The 24,527-nt window shown below is 37.7% G+C and overlaps 1 protein-coding gene across 4 annotated transcripts in view; it reads right to left on the reverse strand.

Annotated features, from left to right (window-relative positions):
• Nucleotides 1–2,426: 2,426 nt before the first annotated feature.
• Nucleotides 2,427–24,527, reverse strand: part of LOC124857426 (rho GTPase-activating protein 40) — a 33,208-nt gene continuing 11,107 nt past the window's right edge. For 3 of the 4 annotated variants that reach the window (XM_047348683.1, XM_047348684.1, XM_047348682.1), the window contains 14 exons: nt 19,048–19,274; nt 17,142–17,362; nt 14,761–14,839; nt 14,102–14,250; nt 12,851–13,016; nt 11,236–11,327; nt 10,910–10,987; nt 9,551–9,710; nt 8,835–8,917; nt 7,275–7,481; nt 6,261–6,401; nt 5,963–6,114; nt 5,701–5,756; nt 2,427–5,278 (listed from right to left, as the gene is read on the reverse strand). In XM_047348683.1, the coding sequence (XP_047204639.1) occupies nt 5,172–5,278; nt 5,701–5,756; nt 5,963–6,114; nt 6,261–6,401; nt 7,275–7,481; nt 8,835–8,917; nt 9,551–9,710; nt 10,910–10,987; nt 11,236–11,327; nt 12,851–13,016; nt 14,102–14,250; nt 14,761–14,839; nt 17,142–17,362; nt 19,048–19,255 (1,899 nt within the window). In that variant the 5' untranslated portion in view covers nt 19,256–19,274 and the 3' untranslated portion in view covers nt 2,427–5,171. Of the gene's footprint in view, nt 5,279–5,700; nt 5,757–5,962; nt 6,115–6,260; nt 6,402–7,274; nt 7,482–8,834; nt 8,918–9,550; nt 9,711–10,909; nt 10,988–11,235; nt 11,328–12,850; nt 13,017–14,101; nt 14,251–14,760; nt 14,840–17,141; nt 17,363–19,047; nt 19,275–21,880; nt 22,046–24,527 lie in introns of those variants that run through there. The other variant, XM_047348681.1, reaches the window with a different exon arrangement.

Consider the following 24,527-nt stretch of genomic DNA (forward strand, 5'->3'; position numbering starts at 1 on the left):
CAGCCATCATCCATGGCAGATAGGCTTGTACCCCCACCCCCGTCACCCTGCCTATGCGTCTTTTCTGTTTTCTGTCATCTGCCAAAGTTTGTCATTTACTCACCCACACCTTGTAGTAATTGCCTGAACACAGTGTTAAGTCTTCATTCTTTTAAAATTCTGAATATAAACATTTTGTTCTATATAAACAATATTTTGCCAGCTCTCTAGAGTCTGTTTTTTGGTGCTAGATACATTTTTGTTCCCATTTCACATTTATGTTTGCTTCAAACCAACCAACACTGCCGCTTACTATGATTTTAATACAATAAAATCTGCCTCGTATGTTTAAAACTCAGTTTGGGTTCAACTTTCATGCACAACTTTTATATCCAAAGCCAGGGGCGGTTTTTGATTTGGACCTTATGGGAAATTGCCCAGGGTGGCACCAGAAAGAGGGCACCACATACAACAAAAAGTGTCCTTATTCTGTGAGCTGTCTCAAATTTTCTTGTGCTTTTATGCATCTGAAGTCACCGGGACATTTTCACCCCCTGCTTGCTGCTGAAAATATGGAGACTATTTTTCATGATTTGTGCAGGACTGCACTCCTTTTGATACCGGCCCAGAATATTTCTTACATTACTACCCAAACAAACCACTCGACTGTGGACTGCTGGAGATAGGCACCAGCTCCTCCATGACCCACTATGGATTAAGCAACATTAGAAGATGAATGAATGAATGAATGAATGTTGAAATAGATTTGAAATATCCACGTCCAAATATGTTTGAAAAACACACAGGGTAATGTGGGGTGTCCTCATTTTTTCCACATGTCCATAAATTAAATCAACTTAGTTAATAATATACAGAGAAGAATAACAAAACAAAAAAAATAAACAAACAAATATGTCAGTGCTGAGAAACAAAATTGAGTATTTTAATAAAACTGAATATTTACAGTAATTAAACCCCCTTATTTTACTCAAGGTCAGAGGTGGCTTTGCATGATTTTGCCCTTGAAGAGCACCTCTCTCGCCAACCTCCTCAAAACACCGCCCCTAACAAATAAATGCCACCTTAGCTTGAAAAAACATTCTACTTTTTGCTTTTTGATACCTTGCACTTCCCCCCACCTGGGCTTTGTTTTATTGAAACCAACAAACAACCATGCCTCCTGAAAACCAAAAAACATTCAAAATCCAGGAAATCCTCTCAGATGCTGGGAGGTGGAAACTGTTGTGCCGGCCAGTATGGTAACCTGACGCCCTTCTAATCCCACCCTGGGTTACTGGCCATATCAGAAACAGTCAATACTCATGTCAATGCAGTGTAGAAATTCACTAACTGAGAGTATTACTTTTTCCACAAGTGGTTTGAACATATAGACTTTTTCTATCAGAAACCCTTACAAATTAAACACTAAGAGTTCTCTCTTTTCTGACTTTAACAGATTTATGAATTATTCAAAATTGGATAAGGAAACTCTAAAGAGTTTAATTTTAACACCTCTTCTCGGAGATGGCAGCTCTGTTACTAAATGTCAGCTGCCACCACAAACTAGGCAAAGGAAAGAGCTTCATCTCAAAATGTTATCACATCAATCTGGTCAGCAACGACACAAAAAGACAGAGAAGAGAGCTTCCTCCGTCAAATGTGAGGTAAGTGGTGAAGCTCTAAGTGCACGTGGTGATTAGCTATGAATGGGACACTGCGGTCTGATTGGTGGAGAGGGCTGGAGGTCAGGCGTTCTGCCAGTAGTTCATACAAAGGTGCTGATTGCTATTCATCCACTGATTACAGTAATTTAAATCTGCAGCAGGCCAAAGGGGGCTGCGTCTGGTAGGCTGGCTGCTGAAGCTGAATGTTGGATGCAGTTTGGTTTGCTTTCAATAAGTTGGAAGAAAGAACCCAGCATACAAGGAAGAACATTTAAACATCAGTAAAATATATATGGGCTTAAAGATATTAATTCATCGTTTATTTAAGATATAAAAACAATAAGCTCTACCAAAAATTATTCAAAAATATATGTGCAACAGCAAATCTGTAGTTTAATCTGTGTAGGAGAAATGCTGAATGATGCAATTGTTTTGTCCCTTTAGTCTTCCTGGTTCATGCTTGGACACGTTGAGACCTTGAATAATCCAAGTTGATGAAGTAGTTAGTCACAAATGCTCTTTTTCCATGATCGCTTCTGATGATTAATCAGCAACCTGAGCCGCTCTGGCTGCTCCATCCGCAAACACATTACAAGGTTAATCTCTATTGATTACAGGAGCAGGATAAACCAATACTTCACTCCAAATCTTCTGTTTTCACACATGCATGTTTTTCTGCTTTCTCTGGAGGCACAAATGTGTCTCTGTGGTTGATGAATGATGCTTTTGCTGATATCATCTTCCCACTATATCCATTCGCTCATAATGAAAAAATAAATCATGTTTAGCACAGCATTAGGCTCACATTTATTGTCAAAAATGTAACAGTTTTCAAAAGTTTTTCTTTCTACAGAAAAGTATTTTCACAGACGAGTTAAAAACAATGTAAAGAGCATAAATATACATTCTGACGTTTGCTGGCTGATGTCTACAATTTACACCTTAAATCAGCAGGAAACAAGGAGTCCATTCAGTTTTCTGGTAGTAATACTGTTTCAGAGCTTCTTTCTCACACACACAAACACATTCATGTATATACAAACACAAAATGTCTCTCTTGTACTGTGAAGAGGTGACACCACTTTTATGTGTTTATGCACATATGGAGGGGGAGGGGGGGGGGGGGGAGCTGCTCTAGAGGTGACACAGTCCTCCAGATCATCAGCAGAAGGCCGTCCTATCGTTTCACTTCGTGTCGAAGCACTGAACTGTGCCAGGGAGGACCCGGTAACGGGCCCATTGGATGTGTAGTGAAGCCTGTCTCACACACGTGTACACACACACACGTGTACACACACACACGTGTATACACACACACGTGTACACACACACACGTGTACACACGCACAAACAGACTGTTTGTGTTGAGTATGAGGTGGGGGCAACATTTATAACTCCCATTTATTACCTCCTGCTTTATCAGAGAAATGTGATTCCTCCATGTGTTTCTAATGCTGCCATTATGTTCCATTATGGGGAGGTGACAGAGATGGAGCAGAGGGCGTTGACGGATTTTGGTGCAGGGGCCCGCTGCCATTACGACGTTTATCGAGTGCAGCCTGAGAGACACACCACCCCAACAAAATGGCCGCCGTGCCACAGCATGGCTCTGGTTGCAAGGAGCGAAAACAATTACTTTTTGATGATCGGCACAAAACGTTGAAACATTCATCTGCTGCTTGTGTGTGTTCGGAAAAGCTTCAAGAAACAACAGTCGTGCTTCTCTAGTGATGTATCATCATGGCACAGTGTGCATATTTACAGAGGAAGAACATCAAACTTACAGCTCTAAAGAGATCCATTTAAAAAGTATGGAAACATGTTAGATCCCCACACTGAGTATGGGCTGACCTTCTCCAAGTCTCTCTAACACAATACTCACAACGAAGCAACAACTGTATTACAATCAGATAAATAATATTCATAATAATTATATTGTCACTGTGCACTGTTTTCCTTCATTCATATGTTTAAATATGACAAATGAAGACCAGCTTCACTGTGTGTCCTTAACAACTCCCTTTAGAGGTTGCCGTTGAAGACGCAACATCAAAGCCATCGATGTGGCAAAATTATTTTTAGGTCCAAAGTTGAGCCAGCTTCATGGATAAAGGAGTTAGTTTGGAGTCTCTTCACAACAGCAGAGAAATACAAGTGATTTCTGAGGCTAATTAACTACTTGATTTGGATGATTCTTAAGAGCATGTCCTAGTTATCTTCTTCTTCTTCACCTTCAGTCTTTTCTTGTCCTGATTTGTGTAAGAAAAACGAAGGAAATAGGGGTTTTCTGTGCCTAACTCACGACAAAAACCTGTATTTACCCGGAAGAGTTATTTCTCTGACATGATCTGAATTATTACTCCTTTTTGCAGGAGCAGAACAGTAACGTTAAGTAACACAGATAAAATGATGAAAGAGATGCACCAATTAAGCTTCTCCTGGCCAATACCGATTTCCAATTTTTCTAAAGGTCAGATCTGCAGATTCCAATCTGAAGCAATTCCATTATTGTATTTCCAAAGGAGGATATGACATAAAAGAGAAAAATATGCGGTAGGTTATTTGATAGAAGCACTATTGAATCTGACAGAAAATGAAGGAATGACAAGAGCATCTTCTTTTATGGCATATGGATTTTGTATAAACTCAAATAAAGAACATCAAAGTACTTGCTGCTGATTGCTGCATTTATAGATGGAAAACAGTAGGAGTCCTTAGTTTTGATGCATTTAATGAATTGGGGGAAGAGAGATGACTGATCAGAGTTGTTCAAAGACGGACTCCAATCTCTGGCTGTATGATCGGTGCATCTCTAGTAAAAGGGGCATCAAGACACTATGTTGTTGTTTGTAAATAGAAAATATTTGAACTCCAGCTGCTGGAAAGATTTTTTATTCTGCTTTCTTTCTAAATGTTCACCTTTAACTAACTACCTACACTCATTAGGTACAGCCAATTTTAAACTTGTGGTCCCATTTTTGTTTAGAATACACACAGAAAACCCCTGTATCCTTGTATTCCCTTTGCAGTAAATCCACAACATTGTGCAAATGGAGCAGAAGCTGGCATGAGGTGAGGTGGAGGTGAGGGGGGCTCAGGATAGCCAGAGGTGCTCTGCATCCCCATCTGTTTGCTGGAGAAGCCAACTGTCCAACCCTCCATCTCCTTGCTGTTCTGTTGTGTTTTCTGTGCAGCAGGTTCTCTGCTGGAAGCAATGAGTCATGTTAGCAGCTTTTTGCTTGCAGCAGTGCAGCATCGCAGGAGATGATCCATCCAAAGAGAGAAAGAATTACGAGAAGATGGAGAGAAAGAGTGAAAAGCAGAGACGGAAAGAAAGAGCAGGGATCAGAATTTCTCAACTCCGCTCCAGGCGAATAAATGCTTCTGTCTAGTCCATCTGTCCTTCTTCCTGCTTGTTGCTCAGAGGAAGAGCAGGAGCTATGTGGAGATTTCAGGAAGACGTCTTCATCTCTCCTCTGAAATCTGTTCCTTGGTCTGTCCATCAGTCAGTCGCGCACAGGCTCCGTGTCACTGTCCTCTGCCTCCGTTGGGCTTCATTTTGATGATCCATTCTCCTCCAGGGTTACTGTTGTACAGATCCAGGAGATGTGTCTCGGTGTCCAAACAGTGCTCTCCTGTAGAAACACAGGAATTTCACTGAATTAGTGTTTGCAGCAAACTTGGTAGCTCTCTGAATTTAGAGATAGATATGTGAACTGTCACTCCTAATGGAAAACATGTTCATTAAATGTTTATTTAGTCTGCATAGCAGATCAAAAATATTCTGTTACAAAATTCTGATTATTTTTGTCTTCATGTGAATCCAAACAATAAAATTCTAAGTTGAAAGATTTTCCTGATGTAGTTAATTAACAAAAACCTTTGTTTATCATAGTTCACACTGATGTGAGTGCAGAGACATGTCTGTAATAAGCATTTATCTGCTCTGATAACTGCAGATGCACAGCTTATGCATCTTTGTCTTCTGAACAATTCACCTTGTTAAATCAGCTCAGTGAGCAGAAAGAGATGCAAAAAAAAAAAAAAAAAAACTCACCGATATTCCCTCCCACTTCATACAGGGCACAATCTGGGTATCCTACAGAGCCGTTTCTGTCAACAGAAAATAATTTGTCATATATTTTGTTTAAAATAAAGTGTTAAGAAACTGCATACGAGTTTAATTCTTACAGACAACACCTATCAGGTGGCAGACATGAAAATGACTGACCACTAGACAAATGATCGAAATCTTAGCTGGAAGATTTCATGTAGCAGAGCTCACTTGAGAGTTATTTAAAACTGCCCGAGTCTCATACCTTCGCATTTTCCCCTTTCCATTTTCGGGACTGCGGAGGAACTGACGGTAAAACTGGGTGAGCAGGTCAGAGGTTCTGGAGTTGATGTTGAGCTGAAACTCCATCGTGCTGTTCACAAGATCTGCCACTTGGATTTTTATAGTACGACGTGGCTAGAGAACAGAAAACCTGTTAGATTATTACCATATTTAACATGGACATAAAACTAGACGTATAAAACAACCTAAAGATGATAAGAGATTCTTACTCTTATAGATTGTTTAAAAATTGACAGAGTAGTGCTGCTAAACAAGCTCACCTCTGAGTTTTTCTCAGGTTTTTCTCTAGTGTCTGGCTGGATCTTTCTCAGCAGGTTCTTGATGCGGCGATCATAGAACTGGTAGCGGCGGTTACTGTTCTCGTTTAGCCTACGCACCTGGCTCATTAGAAAGTTGGGGATCTGAGGAAAGAAGGGCAACATGACAGACGTTTTAAATCAACATTCCTACAAATGAACACAGTATGACAACACTGATAAAAACATCTTATAACATGCTGTGGTTTCTGAAGATTTTTAATAAGCAGTCCTTCAAAGCCCTGCTTTATTGTCCATTTTTATTGATAACATTGGGGTGAACACATCTATTAAAAAATGAGCCTTTATGCAGATGACACTACCTTTAGTTGGTCCTACTCTAAAGAAGGCTGTTGACAAGCTTCAAACTGCCTTTCACCTGCTGTAGCTATCACTGTTCTGGGAGAAGTTGGTTCTTAATGTAAAACAAAAAAGTGAATGTTGTTTTCCAAACATTTGCTCCTGTATCTCAGATAACGTTGGTGTTTCCAATCTTGGGGGAGACTGCATTGAGAAAACATCATCCTACAAATATTTCCTTATTTGGCCTTTTTTTCAGTAAGCACAGTGAGCATTTTGTAAGAAACCTGAGGGTTGGACGTGGGTTTTATTATGTAAATAGGGTCTGTATTAATTCATAACTGTGGTGACATTTAGGATATATGGATGCTGCTTCCTTAACACTCCACTTTTTTAATTATGTGCATCACTGCTATTTACATTCTATAACAAATGTTAATATTTAGGAACTAACTAGTTATATGAGATAAAAATAAGATACAAAAAATGTTTCCCAGGAATGTTCAGCTTTAAAAACGTAGAAAATAAACTTTTTTGTGACATTTTTTATGCGCATCTTCTCGACAAACAGATTAGTGAAAGAATCTGTAGCACCTTTACAAATCCAATTACACACTAGAGAATACACTGGTGTAGATTTACACTAGATGACTGGTTTGTGTACGTAATTGTTCCTACCGTCCAGAGCAGGTCCTGGTAACGGATGAGAAGCCTCATCACATCAGCTGCCTTCTCTGCCTGTCCTTTCTCTGTCCCATCGGTCAGTCGGCTCGGGACGGCCTTATGAAGGAAGAGGTTAGGAGCCATGATGGTTGCCACGGCCCACAGGTTCATCCTGTTCTTCTTCTCTCTGTTAACCACCTTACTGAGGAATTCCAGCAGCGCCTGAAACAAAACACAAATGATCCCAATTACATGAGGCAGGGATGACTTTGCAGTGAACTCTCAAGGAGAATGAATTACACGGATTACCTCTGCTGAAAAATAGGTTTGTTTAGGCATATTATTTTCAAATGCTTCCAGTGAAGTTAAAGTAGTTAGTGGAGGTGGTTTTTGTGCCGCTCCTATTAGCTATAAGTAGAACTGACTGCACAGTTGGACTGGTGAAAGCCAGTCATGACAGATGCAGAATGTTATATAACAGAGCAGAGAGTTTAAATCAGAAACTCTGAGTAAAAGAGTTCAACACGACATCATGAAATAGCGGTTTGGTCAAGTGGGTCAGATTTCTGGCAAACACACTGCAGTGTGCTCGAAGATTATCTAGTATACTTACTGTCTACTGTTAACCTATACATAGAGGTCTTTAACCAAAGGTACATTTTGGAGAGTTTTAAACGCTACAGAGACTCTGTAAAAGCTGCAAACGCATCATTCAAATTAAGCACTATTTTGGTGAGTCATCAAACATGAAAGGGAGGTAGGTCTGGACTATATCAGGAAAACACGTATTCACCCTATTATTGTTAGGTACTGAGATGACTATATCAGTTGTGATTAACTAATTTCCCTATGGTCCTATTATCGCAAGGCTCCCATTACCTTCCATGAGTTTTAGTATGTCAACCACTACTGACATAAAATTCGACCCATGGAAATCTGAAGGCACTTGGTTGCACTGAATTGTATTTAGGGGTATCAGACTAAAGGAGGCTGAATACAAATGTGTGCCACACACTTTGTAGATTTTTGTTTGTAAAAACATTGAGAACTATGCAAAATTTCCTACCACTTCCCAATTATGCACTAGTTTCTGTTTGTCCACTACATGAAATCCCAATAAAATAAGAAGTTTGTGTGTGAAATGTGACAAAATGTGAAAAACTTTGAGGGGAATGGATGCTCTTGTAAGCAGAGATATGGATCCGAGTCACACATTTAGTGAATTTCCTCGACTTGATGAAATCATAAAAGACTTTGGACTTAACTTTCATACTAATGACTCATTACTTCAGTTAGATTTGAGCCATTTGACTTGAAAAGACTTGATATCTTACATAGAACAGAAAGTGTTACAAAGTAAAACCGCCAGACGCATGCCAGTCCTGCTTACCCTCCTGATGGATGGATGGATATTTTCCTTTATTCTATTTTCTTAGTCTATACTTCTCCAGAACTGTTGCTGTTTCTGAATGTAGTTATTGTAACAGCACCAAATTAACATCCCACAGGAAGAATATTTGATCTTTTTGTATCACATTCAACAGACAAAGTGTTTAGGGGCTGTGATGTATTTACCTTCAGTGTGCTCCTGTTGGGCTCAGGGAGCAGCAGAACGAGCAGGTTCAACATGTGCAGTTTCTGCCTCAGCTCTGTGATGTCTGCAGAAGAAAACAACAAAGCAAGAAAAACTGAACACAATCCCAAACACAAACACTGCTCATTTCCTCTGTGTTTGACTAAGAGTAATGGGATGTCCAGAGATTAATGGCATTGTGACCAGAGGCCATTAGGATTGTTAGCTTATGTCTCTGTGGTCACAAGTCGTTTATCACTTGCAGTGATCCTCCTTACAAACTACATCTCAGCTGCCATCAGTCAGATGATATTAATATTAATCTGTTTTTTTATTAAAGTTCAACTATTGTGAAAACAGCTGATCTTTGGAGATGCTGTGTATTTCTGTATTTGTAAGAGAACTGGATGTATTTTAAAGATATCAGATTGTTCATGTTAAGATTGATTTCTAAGCTGAAACAGAAAAGATAAGAGGCGCAAAGGACATTTACAATAAAAGAAACATAAGTGCTTATGTAAACCCAGAACAGAAGTCAAGCAAACGAGGCCATCAGATTATTGCATATCATTGAATTATACTGTAACATCTCAGACTCCATCAAATAAAATATCAAGCGATACATTTTCTAGTACTGGTCACAACCTGAAAAGGAATGTAACCTGGAGTGGAAATATGTAACGGAACCAGTAAGATCTTTTGAATTATGTCCACCGACCTCTCACGGCGCTGAAGGTGTTGAGGTATTCTGCAGTAAGCAGCGGATCCGGCAGCTCTCGGATGAATTTCTTCAGGAGCGCAGCGGCATCATTTGGACTCACTTCATCCCAGCTGAAATGCCCTGAGTAGAACTTGGCCTCTAAGTTCTGCTGCAGCAGCTGCAGACAGTGGATAACGTTAACATCATAAAAACAAGACAACAGTGTGACTGATATAATGTGTTTAGGGTTTCTTGATTGAGGTAGAAGTTTTAAATCCAATAGACCATAATTAAACATGATTATTTACAGTTATGCATCAAAACATATCAACTCTTTATTTGATTTTACTTCAAAATAAAGAATATGCTTTGTAGTTTGACTGAAAATGGTAGGAGTACTTAGTTTTGATACTGTTAATGAACAGGGGAAAAATCCTTCAGATTTTGACTTACCGAGCTGATTAAGGTTATACTGTCTGATTCTGATCTCTGAACCATTGACTAGTGCATCTCTACTTTTTCTACACTGAAGCAATTGCCTGTCTGAATGGGTATATTCATTTATAAGAAAACCATTTTTTTCTGAAGGAACTAATTTGTTTTAATTTAAACAAATATAAAATTTAGATTAATGACAATCAACCACATAAAGGATAAAGAGTGTAGATAAAATTACCTTTCTTGCAACGCAATCTCTATGTTTTTAAATAAGGGCAGAAAAAATTATTACAAGCTGCTTACCTTCTAATTTGATTTCTCTTATCACATTCTCCAAAAAGCTGTCTTTTTACATTTAGGTTTAAAAACTCTTCTGCAAAGGCCAACAATTTTAGTTAATTAGAATTCTAAACTAGTGAATAACTGATTTTTTATGTCCTTGTGAAGGCTTATTGATGATAAAAAAAAAGTCATATTTAATAATGTCAAATGTTGTATTTAGTTAATCCCGTGTAACTGTGTTTATAAAAAGGAAAAAAGGTATCTTGTAATCAATAAATGTGAAAATAGGCTGATTCTCATAAAGAGATCATTGTTGTCCAGTCCACGTTTATGTTATCAGTCATTATAGGTGGTCTCTTAGACTGATATAGTGCTAACTGGCGCCCTCTGGTGGCTACTCTAGTTTAACTGCGGTATTATAATGAAGAACTAAAGTACAGGATGGTAAGTGGCCACCTGGCTGCAGCTGCTGAAAAACCATCATTGATTCTGTCTTACTGGACCCTGTTACTTTAAATGTCAGCTGTAGTTAATCTCAGAAAAGCCAATTGACATTCAATTATTTCATTTTGACAGCCATTACACCCAACTCACTTCATCTATACTTCATATGACAAAAACAAATAGTTTTTTCAGTGAAGTACTGAGATACTGTACCTTTATCCTGGATTGAGATCCTGGAACCCGCAGGATCCCCTCTGAATCGAGTCCTTTCTTCTCCAGAAACGAAAGCAGCTACACAAAAAAACGTCGACAGAACCAGACATCAGAAGCTGTGAATCTCCTGCTCACCTCTACTGGTTAGAATCAGCCTCTACAAACAGGGTGTGGTCAAAGCCCCGAATGTACAGAGATTACTGGGATTTTTAATGTTCTCTGGTGGATTTGTATGTTAGCAGAGGCAAACTGCTTCCGAAATCCTTTATTTACAATCCAACTATGTGAAAAGCTGAGTTATACATGCACAGTAGACAGAAACGTACCGTTTGTAGGACGAGAGGAATCAAGGTGTTTGGTCTCACTTTCTGATCAGTCTCCAGTAGTGTGGCCAGCGGCACCCCAAAAAGTGTGCTCTCTGTAACAGATCGACACATCTACCATAAGTGTCATACAGAAACCTCTGTCCAAAAACAACAAGAGTGGGCCGGGATTATCTCTGATGTGTTATTACTGATGTTATGGCAAGAAAGATTATAATTAATACTTTTCATATTTAGTAACTATCCATACTTACTTTATCTATAAAGCACTTTAAAACAACCACAGCTACAACAACGTGCTGCATGTGTAAAATCAAACTAAAAGGATAAGCAAATAAATTTCTGACTGGAATGCTTTTATCTATAAATGGCCCATTTGAAGGAGATGGTCTGATATAGGGAAAACATCCAAAAGGATCTCAATCGAGGTCCATCTCAAGAAGATTTGACATGTTTGTTTCTGTTAGTTGATAAAACACAGTGGATCAACAACAGCAGATAACGTGGCTCCCCATATTATTACTGACTGTGGAAAATTTTAAATGGATCACAGGCAACTGTTCTGTGCCTCTCCACTCTTCTTCCACACTCTGGGTCCTTAATTTCCAAGATAAATGTATAATTTTGCTTTAATCTCAAAAGAGGTATTAGTTCAGTCTTTTTCTCTTTAGTTTAGATAAAATGTGTCTGATGTTGCCTGATTAGAGTGGCTTGACACAAGGAAGATGACAGCTGTGGTCCAACTGTGTGTGGTGGCTCTTAAATCTCCAACTCCAGCCACAGTCCACACCTCGTGAATCTAAACTCTTGAATGGTCTTTGTTTCACAATTTTCTCAATGCTGTGGTTATCCCTGTTGCTTGAGTACCTTTTTTCTACCACATTTTTTCCTTCCATTCAACTTTCTTTTTATATGCCTGGATACAGCACTCTCTTTTGGTTTACCTTCTGTATTGAGGGTGTCATTGACTGTCTGCTGGATAAGTGTCATTAGTGTTCCCAATGATTGTGTAGACCAGTACATGTCCATAACATAAAATTTATATATTAGAATAGAATTGAACAGAAATGTGCATTATTGACTCACAATGGGGAAATTCTGTGTACCACCAGCAAAGTGACAGGCAAATGGAAACATGCAAATTCACACAAGGCAAAATATAATATGAATAAGAGATTGTACAAAAGGGCAAATTTACAACATAAGGAAAAAAATAACGTACACTAAAAATAGCCTACTCAGATTCAAAGAAATAAATGAGAAAGATAATTTTCTAGATTTTCTGTGTTTTTATTCAAGGTGATAATTAAAACTGTACAAAATGTGTCTTAATATTTGTTCATAAATAAACAGCAAAATGCTATTTGTAAGAGTATGGAAAATTACAATTATTATTTGTTTTACATATTACTACACTGAGATGCACATGTACTGTAAGTAAATGGTGGCTGTTTGTGCATGACTAATACTGAATTCTACTTCTTTGTAGGCTCAGTAATTCAATCGGTGCCAAAAACTAAACACCTACATATTTTTTTTAACAAAGAAAGGATAAAATCTATCTATACCATGTTTGCAATGTCTTATGAACATTTAATGTGGCACAGAGCTTTCACACCTGCAATTTTCCTCTTTCCAGTTTTGTTCCTTTTAACCTCCAGCTCTAAGAGGTCGCAGAGCGCCGTCATGTCAATGAGAGCCAACTGACGAACCTTCTTCATGTCAGCGTGGGAGAGATCTTGAATACGAGTTACTCCGAGGCGGCACTTTGGGCATATCACCCGCTGTGGACATTAAATGGGACGCAGAGGTGAAAAATAAAGATTGAGACAGAGAAAACAAAACAACGATGGGAAGATTTGTATTTAAAAAAAAAGAAAGAAAGGGAAATGACTCAAGGAGGGAGGAGTCCATTAATACTAAACACCACCAATAATCAAAGCCCATGACTCAGCCCATATTCAGAGGAAATCTGTTTAGCCTGAAATAGAAAAACATAAATCTGCCGGACTCTGACGCAACAACTCTCCCTTTGTTTTCCACTAATTCCTTATATTCTTAACCTCATTATCCAATTGAAAGCACAGGTGGATTGAAAGTAACATTTATCAGATTTGCTGGAGAATTTAAACTCGTTATGACTCAAAAACACTTTTTTCCAAGCTAGGACTGTAGCCCAGAGTAATTTCTGTAAAAATAAAATCATTAATTGAGTTCAAGTTTAACTAACAGACACAAATAGACATGTTACTGCAAGTTGATTTTTGTGATTTGGAAGTAAACAATAAAACAAGGAAATGTAAATCTTAGATTATAGGTTATTGACTGTGACATAAGTAAAATCCTGACTGGCCTTACATTTTGAAATGTTAATGTTAGGGTTTTTCATTAAAGAAAGCTAGTGAATATAGAAGCTCTCCTGACCAAACATTAACCTAAAAAGCCTGCTCAGACATATGAGATTAAGTATGTTTACATATTAAAATGTGCAGATATTCCTACAAAGTTTTATCTTGCTTTAAAAGCCACAGTCTATGTTATATATTTATTTTTCAATAGACTTGCACTGAATGTAATTGTCATCCTGGTGTTAGAACGAAAGTCATTACTTTGGCTTTTTGTTTAGAAAAAAAAAAAATATATATATATATATATATATATTTTTTTTTTAATCATTTTTATGAAACCATTGGTCTCAGCTTGGCTAAAAGCCATTGGATACATGTCAGGGTTTCTGTTTTACAATTTAGTTAAAAGTCTTTTTAAATTTAATTGAAGCAGGTTAACTTTCTAGGTAGAAACGACATTTTAAAAAGTAAGATTTCCTTAAAAAACGGGGAATTAAAAAGGAAATGAGAAGCAAGCTCACAGGTAGGGTGCCGTCTTCTTTCCTATGTGGGATGTTGTTCAGTGGAAATTTGGCTTGTTTCATGAAGATCACAGCCTGTTCGCAGTAAGCAATGTCAGTGATGAGAAATTCCTCCTTAGGAGCGACCCGCTGATGTTCCGGTGTCACCGCTAAACACAAAAATATGTTGGTTTATTATTTTAGTGCAGGAAATATGCTGCAAAGATCTCTTAAAGAAAAAAAAAACCTAGAGATGCAAGGGCGCACAAGTAAGGTAAACAAAATAAAAAAATCAACATCTGACACAGGAACAACAGAAGGTGTACATGACAAGAAGGAAATGTAACTTGAACTCTGATCTAGAAGTTCCTTGTTTAGAAATGCCAATCTGTTGACTTTTTCATGATAAAATGATTGCATAATAATTTGGTAGCTTTTTCCTCATCACAGGGGCACAAAACAGGCAGTGACTCAGTAAACAGTTAACCAGGGATTCATCTGAACCAATGAAAAGAACTGTGATCTTATCAGTCCACATCAAAGCATTGAATTTACTGCTTACCTAACTTTACATCTAAACCCTGAATAATTTGAAAGACAGCTGCATTATTTTACATGCTTTTAAATGGGTTGTTTATCTTCTCTTTTCCCTTCGGCTGATTCTAAAATGCAGTTCTTACCTGAAAAGGTTTTTTTGCCAACTGATGCCATACTGTTGTGGGGAAGGTCTTTGCTGTTCTGAGTCTCTGGCAGCAGATTCTGGAGGGACAAATGATTAACTATTAGTATAACAATCCTTCATTTACAGAGAGTAACAGTTATAAATATCAAATCTTTATTACTTGCTCCACTGCAGGGAAGTGAATGCACACAGGAATACAGGGTGTTTCCTTTGATAAAGCACTGATAATGATCGGAGGAACCTTGTTCCTGTCCCCTCTGTCAAACAGGGAGCCCCGAGGACAAAGAGTGGCCTTTACATGTGATTTGCCGTTATTGTTATAGGTCAGTCTTGGTGTAAGAAACAAAACACTGGAGTAAAACCTCCCTCACTGATGCAGTCAATTCAAATCCAAAATCCAAGTCTAGTTCATTTGTAAAGTGCATTTAAAAAAAAAAAAAATCCAAAACAAAAAAAAAAAAAAAAAAACAAATCAGCAAGTTTTCTCAAAATGCCGGTCAAACTAAGACATAAAACAGATAATAAAACAAAGGCATTAAAAGAGCATTTCAACTCATACTGAGTGAAACCTTATTTAATAAAGATATGTTTTTAAAAGAGACTTAAAAACGGAAAGCAAAGATCCCTGTATAATATTTAAAGGCAATATATTTTGGGAGCCAAAACTGAAAAAACCTGATCTTCTCTAAGTTTCCACCAACTTTCTGGGACAACTAAAAGCAGCTGGTTGGCTAATCAGAGGACACGTGAGGGACGTTAGGGCTAAAGTAAACCAGAGATACTGAGTAGTAAGACCATTATGGCATTTATAAGCCAACATTAAAATAATTCTGTGATTCACAGGAAGCCAATGAGGGGGGGGGACAATATAGGTGAGATGTGCTCATGTCTGTGTGTACCAGTTATGCTTGACTAACACCAGCATAAGGTGAAATGAAGTAAATGAGACGTGTTAAGATAAGGGCATGTATTATTCTTACCAAGTTATGCTTCGACAAAACTAGCTTAAATTTTGCTGTTTGCCTTAACCGTAATAAACCTTTTTTGCAAAACAGAGCTGATGTTTATTTAAAATCTGAGTCCATAGTTATTTCCAGATTTGTTACATGCTGTGTGATGTATGGCTTGAGGCAATAATAATTAATGAGAGTTGCGTGAGGTACTATTAGGCCTGGATAACATAACCTCTCTTTTGCATTCATTGAAAGTCAGAACATTTAATGCAATCCAATGTCTGACTTCTTCAAGGCAATTCAAAAGGGGATGGATAAGGCATGGAATATTAGGCGTTAGAGGTAGGTAAATCTGGTGGTCGCCAGCTTGGCAGTCGGAGATGCCATGTTTTCTAAGAATAGACCCCAAAGAGAACAGATATAAAGAGGACCAAGAATTGAGCCCTGAGGAACTCCACAAAAAAAGGGGTTGAGGTGGACAAAGAATTTTTAATATTAACATTAAACGTTCCATCACTCAAATAGAAATGAAGCCAATACAGAACCTTTAATCCAAACCCAATATTCCCAGCAGGAGATAAGAATACTTTGGTTCAGAGTATCATATGCTACAGTACAATGGAAATGTTTAAACCAGACTGAAAACCTCCACTATGCCATTAGTGCCCAAAAAAGTATTTAATTGGTTAAAAACAGTATTCTCCAATATTTTTGAAAGAAAGTTTATATATTAGTCTAAACTTTGAGTGAACTAAGGGACCAAGACCAGTTTTTTTTAAACAAAAGATTTACAATTGTATGTTTAAAAACATCGGGGACAACACTGGAAGTAACACCACTATTTATAAATGCAAGGACTGAGGTTTCAATGGAAAGAAAACCTCCTTGAAAAGATACGCAGGGATGACCAGAGCAGGAGAACCTGAAGGTTTCCTTTGACTAACCCCTCTCTTTACGAAATGTAAATGAAACACGTTCAAACTGATTTAAGACTGCAGAGAAAATAAAAATTGAAATAAAAATTGACAGGTCATGTGTAGAAGGTGTTATGTCTGACCTGGTTGACTCAACCTTGTTAACAAAGAAACAAAGGAAATTATTACACGTCAGCAGAGGCTTTCAGGCTGGTCGCTGGGGTATATTAAAAATAGAACTAATATTCTTAAGAAGGACACGGGAATTATGACAATTTCTCCATGATATATATAAAAAAACATCCTTTGTTTCCAGTTTCTTTTTTGTGCCACTTCCGCTGACAGAAACAGGCTTTCTTTACCATAAATCTGGATGCTTTAATTGCAGACATTTAACAGTAAGGCTGAAAATACACGTCTTGGAAATCAGTGTGTGTATGTTTTAATATGGTGCACAACAGTAAGTAAGAAAGCCATTCCAACAATGCCTTTGATATTGTCTGCGTCTTCACCTGAGCGATGGGGGAGCTGAAGATGTCCCGAACGTCTCGGGGTGGTGTCTTGTTCTTTTTGCGGCGGGATAATGTGTAGGAATCCAGGCGACGCTGAACAGCTTCCGCCTGTGTCCGAGTCAGAGTGGAGAGCAGCACGGCCTTGTCTACATCCTCGCTGTCCTCGCTGATAAGAGTCGATAAGCCAGCATCGGCCAGCCACTGCTCCTCCTGTTCCCCCTCTGAGACAAGAAGACAAAGCAGGTATAGAGATGTAAATACAAGCCAAGAAAAGTGCATGTGAAGAGGACGAATAAATGTTAAACACAAGATTGCAGCGGTTCTGAAAACCTTGAGTACAAAAATCCAAAAATTTTAAAGCATCACGATTATCAGGACAACAATTTACAACAAAAATATGGAAGATTGTTTAAATGTTTTTTTTTAAACAGGAAAGGCACTGTTATTCCTCCTGCTCTTTGAAATAATATAACATTTTGATATCAAACTTGCAAAAGCAGAAAGAGCTGGACGTCACTGATCAGTTTTCAGCTTTAGTGTGCAAACTTCATGGAGACTAACGTTTCGACAGACTGACGAAGACACAATGTTGGCTCTCTGCTTTAGCAAGTTTGATGTCCTGCAGCTGTGAAGCACCCAATTTAGCCATTGTTTGTTGGAGGATGTGCAGAGTACCTTGATTCTATACTTACAATTATTATATTGTTGCATAAAACATATTTTTCCTATTTTGATTTTGACACACAGACCTAAGCAAAAATATAGAACAAACTTCTGCTAAAGTTAGTAGTAGTTTTCACATAAACATGCTTACTGTGCAGACTGTTATTCCTTTTTATCATTCTGGTCTTTATAAAGTAACACAAATAAAACAAGCTGATCTGAGCCACATGTTCGCTCAGGATGAGGGACTGCCAAAAGTAAATAACTAGATGCAATCAGCTCAGTTTCCTTAGACAACTTAACCAATTAGCATTAAAACCATATTTCATATTTATCTAATTGAATTTTAATCTCCGTACATAATAAATGACAATGGTTTGATTACATATTTTTATGTAAATTAGATCGGTTTGTTGCATTTAGATGACAGCTGTTGTGAATTGGTGTTATATAGATAAACTGAAATGAATTCATGAGATAAGATTTTGGTATACAGGTAACTGGCCCATGTTCACTATATACAATGTAGACCATTTAAATTTTCTCCTGGATCGCTTACAACTGGGTCCAAACTCACTTAACATTTACTCACAAGTAAGTATGATGTAAGATGTCAATACGTCAGAGGGAAAACATTGTGATAGAGCTGTAACTCTAAAATAATCACATTTTAAAAAACAGCAATTTTAGCTTTCTCTACTCGTTCGCTTAGTTATAATTATCAACACTAGCACTCACCGCATAGTAAAAATAAATAATCAGTTCATTTCTTTGTAAAAATAATTTGACATTAAACCAGTAAAGGATTCTCTAAACGTAGTTATTTGTAGATAAGAAGTGGTCTTGGACCCTAAACACAGTCCACAGAAAATATTTTAACCTCAATAACTAAGCAGTGATCAATGAAAATATAACCTTTGCTTCACATAACATCAAAAGAATCTATTAAAAGCCAAAAATGGATCTAATCATTTGAGTGGATAATATAAATATTCATTAATCAAAATCAACATTCATGATTGGCTTCTGCTCAAACGCTCCTTCACTTCGGTTCACTTGATAGTGTTTGTCTTTGTGATGAAGCAAGCATCCTAACATGTTGCCATGGCAAATGCATGATTTCATGGATGCTCACAAAGGATCTCAGACACACAATTTCAATGCAACCCTCAGAAATAAACAATCCTTCTTTTGTTCTTCCTCTCTGTCCTTAATCAGACTGCACCAGAATCACAGTGATTACCTTCTGACTGTCTGGAATCTCTCCTGGTGGAGTCGAGATCTGTGTCGCCACACCCCTGTCGGATGGTCTCAACCTCGCTCCAGAATGATTCCAGGCACAGTTTATCTGGCTGCTGCTGCTCCTGGTCCTGGAAGGGTGGCAAGTGGGTGCTGTGAGTGTCCTCGGCGGCTGCCTGGTCCTGCGGGCTGGCCCAGGGCTCCACGCTCATCTCGGTGGGGCTTGGATCTCTGGTGCAGACATACACACACGTAAAGAAGTCACACGCATGCATGCAATCAAATGAGCAGAGACACAAAGGCACATAAAAAAACAAAGCAGGAATGATGAACACAGAAGTAGAAAAGAAAAGATGGGTTAGTCTGGAGAGGCCAGAAAGATGGAGAGACAAAAGGTAGGAGCGGAGAAAGGAGAGAGATGGCGAGAGCGGACAAAAAGGGGGGTCTCTATTGTTCTTGCAAAATGTGGCCTGGAAGAAACATACCAAGAAGATCCACTAGATGTCACTGTAACAACATGAAATCTGCCTTCTTTAAGGTCACACCCTTCCTTCTACTCGCACATTTCCCACAATAGAAACCTCTAAAAATGTAATGTGAAACCTGCAATTAGGATTTGTGGAGAAATAAATCATAAATTTCCCCCAATTTGCTTACAGTCTCCTGCTTGAACAAAAGTACTGCTAAAGTAAGCATCTTGTAGTGCAAAAGCACACCATTCCCTGCCAGCAATGGGGCATAGTCCAACCATTTAGCAATAAAACGTGACCTCCTGATAACAGAGTAAGGAAACAGTCTGCTGATTTATTCCAAACCGCAAGTGACAGACCAAACCATAACTTTATGTGCATTTTAGGAACAAAACAATTATAGCTGCTGCTAGCATGATAAGCAAAACAACAACAACAAAATAAATAAAAAAATAACTGGCATATTTTCCATTTTATTAAGAGTTTCCTCATACATCAGCTGCAAGTCAGCCAAAGTATGATGCAATCAAGTTGATTAAACCAGTTTCATTGTTGCAGAGATGGAGGGGGGAGGTGCTTTGAGAGTTTCAACGGAACTTAATTCTTAATAAAACATTTGTAGAGAGGAATAGACAAAGAAATAACTTTAACACTTAGACTGATATGTATTAACATCTAGTATTTTTTCAAGTAAAAAGCTATTAGTTCAATTTTGTTTTAAAATGAACTTCAGTCAAAATCAGTCAAATCGAATGTATGGACTTTTATACATGTGCAGGTTTTATCCCGTTGGTCTGTTCAAACCTTTTTTTAATATCTAAAATTTCAGCATATCATGCTGACTGAGAGTAAATGAAACTGTAATCAGTTTTGCAACCTGAGAAGCACCATTGAGGTTCAGAGGATATTCAGCCCTAAATAACCTTCATCAGTTAGGGTCCAGAGGTCCTCGTGTTTACAGCATTATATGCAGATGTTGCATAAATCATGCCATCCTACCATTGCGTTACAGACATTATTTTTGAAAAAAAAAGAAGCTAATTGTTATCAAGAAAATCTGTCAGCAACAAACAGAATTTTGTAATGAAGTCTTGTCATTTAAGTTATCATAACTGTTATAACATCAAACAGTGTAAACTGATCAGACCTATTTAAATAAAAAAAAGAGACTATAAGTACAAGAAGATAAAAAGAACTGGAGTTTTGTTTAAACAACCTTTAAAGTTCAATGAAGCAGTTCTCACAGACTGGATTTGTAACAACTACACTGACCCGACTTGTCAACTGAAATTAATATTTCAAGAACCAATCTGTGTCTAATGATTTCAAACAACAAAGGTAGCATTAAAATAAATTCATTTAAAGGAACATTTATACATTTATTTCTGTTCGATTCAAATAAGTCTATTCCATTTTTCAAATTTTCCATTTTTAAAATAATATTCATCGTCCCAACTGATCAATTTATAGCTAATGCTGCCTTCAATAAAAGCTGTTTTCAGACATGACTTTTTTCTAAACATTAAAAATAATCTTAAAAATTCCGCAAACAGCAACAAAGGAGAAAAATTCAGGCTTAAAGTGATTATCAGAAATAACAGCCACATTCTTTACACTTAAGCATTCTGCAAGCTTTCATGCCTAAATTGTTAGATACATTGGCTGAGTAGCTGAACTACACAGTTAAATCTGAATTTCAGTGACGCTGCTGATTTTTTCTCAACTTCTATCATCAGTCTTACAATCGTTTGGCATACTCTGATTCTCTTCTTGTGTATAAAAGTGTAAAAATATGAACATTTTCACAGTATGTAAAAGAAATTTAAACACATTTTTATCAGTCAGTCAGTCAGTCAGTCAGTCATTTTCTATACAGCGTCTTCCATAGTGGGCCGCAACCCCCGCAACATTTTTATCAACAGCACACAAAATTAAGATAAACTATAAAATTATGTTTGCAATATCTGAATAATATGACCAAGAAGTAGAATACACACACAAAAATTATTAAAAGGAACAAAAAATATTTGTTTTAACACCTGGGTGTTAATATTCATGTTATAGTTCTCTAAAGCCTGCTTATTTTGCAGTCTTTAGGAAAAAATTGTCTGCACGCTGTTACATAGAGCTATTAATAGGCCCTTCCCTAATAACAGGGTTTGGGTAAAACAGATTACACAGTTTAAATTATGAACATTACAGATGATATTTCTGCTCATGTTGCACTTTTTTGTTTGCTTCCTTGTACACCATTCTAGCTATCATCTATGCAGCTTCACATTTACAACAGAGGTTACGAACAATATCAAACACAATTTTAAATTCAGTCTTACATTCTCCAGAAACAACTGTCCTTCGAACACCCACCTGGCCTTTTTCTTGTCGATTGTCGTCTTAGCACGCTTTTTTCCCAAAACAGGATTGTAGTTTGACCGGAGCCTGAAACAACTTGATCGGGCGTGTGGAAACTGCATTTTGGGCTCAATTTTGCTCAGCACCACCACCTCCCCTCTGCCTCCCATGTCCACACAGCCAAAGAAATCCAGGAATTACAAGCTCTGCACAAAATCTAGCTTTATCCAGTGTTGTTGGCTGGGCATCACGTGGGAGCGATCTAAATCTGTCAGTGGTATGGGTTCCTTTGAGTTGTGACAGCTTGCTGGAATGCAAGGAGGTTCTTACTATCAAAATATTCACACCTGTCTTCTCCCCCGTCACTTTAAGGTGTAGACACGCCCTCCCTACATGCCAAACAACCATCACATTCTCCTTCTGGTTCAAACTGGAGCCTGTAACTTGCCACCCAATAAGCCCTGTGACTGAAGCACAACAAAGACAGGCCTTGTTGTATTCTAATGACCATGAACTATCTCAATACAAGGATAAAAGTTGACTCACTCAAAGAAACAATGCTTTATGTTGTCAGATGTATTAATCAAAATGATCAAAAGAGGAAGTTAGAGAAATTATTCAAACCCCTTAACACTTTTAAAGTTTACATTGGGAAGCTTGTAGTCATCATTAAAAATACACATACCTAATGAGTAACAGCTTACAAAGTGATGGGTTGAATCAAACCATACCTTATATGCAGAAAGACAAAGTTTGTACTGCAAAATCTATGATCTCATAGGAAATGTCCTTGTTCAACCTCATACCTGAACCTAAATAAACTCCAGACTGATGACTCCAAGGTCGCAGAGTGTCCAGGTGATGTATGTGTATAACTATGAGGCAGATGAAGGTACATTTGCAGCACAAACATTTTTTAAGTTACACAAGTGCAACAGGTCTGTTTTGAGAGTTTCAACGGAACTTAATTCTTAATAAAACATTTAGGTCTGTCAACATTACCTGTGAGAAGACCGCTGTACCCTTTAACCCCACCATACCACTGGCTTTTTACTGGTTTATCTGTTTTTTTCCATTGTTTCATGTACAACTCATGGAAGCTTTCACATCACCAGAAGGAGTTATAGGGGGATTTGAAAGGAAAGGAAATATTCCAGAGACATAGATATGAAATAAAATTAGGTCCTTTATCTGTCATGACTTGAGGGTGTTTGAGTTTTGTTTTTGGGTCTTGTCTGCGATCATAGTTATATTTTCCAAGTGGTGCTTTAGTTCATTCCTTTAGGTGTACTTTCTGACTTATTCTGTTAATGATACATTTTAGTTCTGTTACTTTTGTAAGATTTTTCCTTTGGTTTTATTGTGTCATTGTATCTCTGTTTAGTTCCAATCATGTTTTTTTCTACTCTCAGCCACTGCCACCATAATCGACTTCATCCGGTCCACCTGCATCATGCCAGTCAGTTTCTCTGTTTTCACCTGCGCCATGCATTCCTACACTCTGCAGTTCTGTCTACTGCTCCCGGATACATACTGTGTTACTCATGCCACGTCTGATTCTGCCATTTCTATGTCTGGTTATACGTTTTTCTCTTTTAATTGAATTTATTTTAAATTTAGTTTAATACAATTTTTCTACTCACCATGCTGTTTTTGCATGTCTGTCTGCATTTGGGTCCAATTCCAACAGCCTTTCTTGTCATTATCTATATAATTTATTCATGACATAACCTTCACAATTTCTTCCATATTTTGCCACAGATCTGCCTTCTATTATCATGCCCCTCATTGATTCCAGTCTTATTTTTTGTTTTTCTGTTTTCAGTGTCATGATTTTTATTAATGTTTTTTGTTGCTTGTAATATAGTTTAATGTGAGGATTAAATAAATACATATTACAACTACAAATTTCAATATATTTTATTGGGGTTTGATGTGGAAGACCAACACAAAGTAGCAAGCAATCTAGAGGGGGAAGAAAAACAAACCCTGAAAAGAATGCCTGAGAATTAGCATTTTACTCGTATTTATGGTGATACATGACACATGGCGTGATACATACAAAATACTTAAAAATCAGAAACTGGATAATTCATTCAGCTTCTTGTAATATTTTATTGCTAAATAAAATTCATTGCAACCAGCTGCCTTCAGAAATCACCTAATAAGCAAATTGTTTAATTTAATCTCAGTATAAACACAGCTGTCCTCTTAAGGTCCTCTGGTCAGATGAGACCAAAATGACATTTTGTGGCCTACATGAAAAAGGCAATGTGTGTCAGAAAACCAGCACTGCACATCCCCCTGAAAACACTATCTCTGTGGTAAAACATGGTGGTGGCAGCATCATGCTGGTGGGATTGTTTTCTTATCCAGCAACAGAGAATCTGGTCAGAGTTTATGAAAGATGGATGGAGTTGAATATAGGGTAAATCTGGAAGAAAACTGTTAGAGGCTGCAAAAGAATTTAGACTGGGGTGGAGGTTAGCTTCCAGTGAAACAATAGCCCTAAATATACTGACAGAGCTACAGTGGAAGGGCTTAAATCAAAGCAAATTTGTGTGACTTAAGCAAGACTTGCTGTTCACAGACAAACTCCATCCAATTTTACTGAGCTTTACCTATTTTGCAAAAAAGAATGGCCCAGACATTCAGTTTGGCA

Source organism: Girardinichthys multiradiatus, chromosome 20 (assembly GCF_021462225.1).
Source record: "Girardinichthys multiradiatus isolate DD_20200921_A chromosome 20, DD_fGirMul_XY1, whole genome shotgun sequence".
Lineage (NCBI taxonomy): Eukaryota > Metazoa > Chordata > Actinopteri > Cyprinodontiformes > Goodeidae > Girardinichthys > Girardinichthys multiradiatus.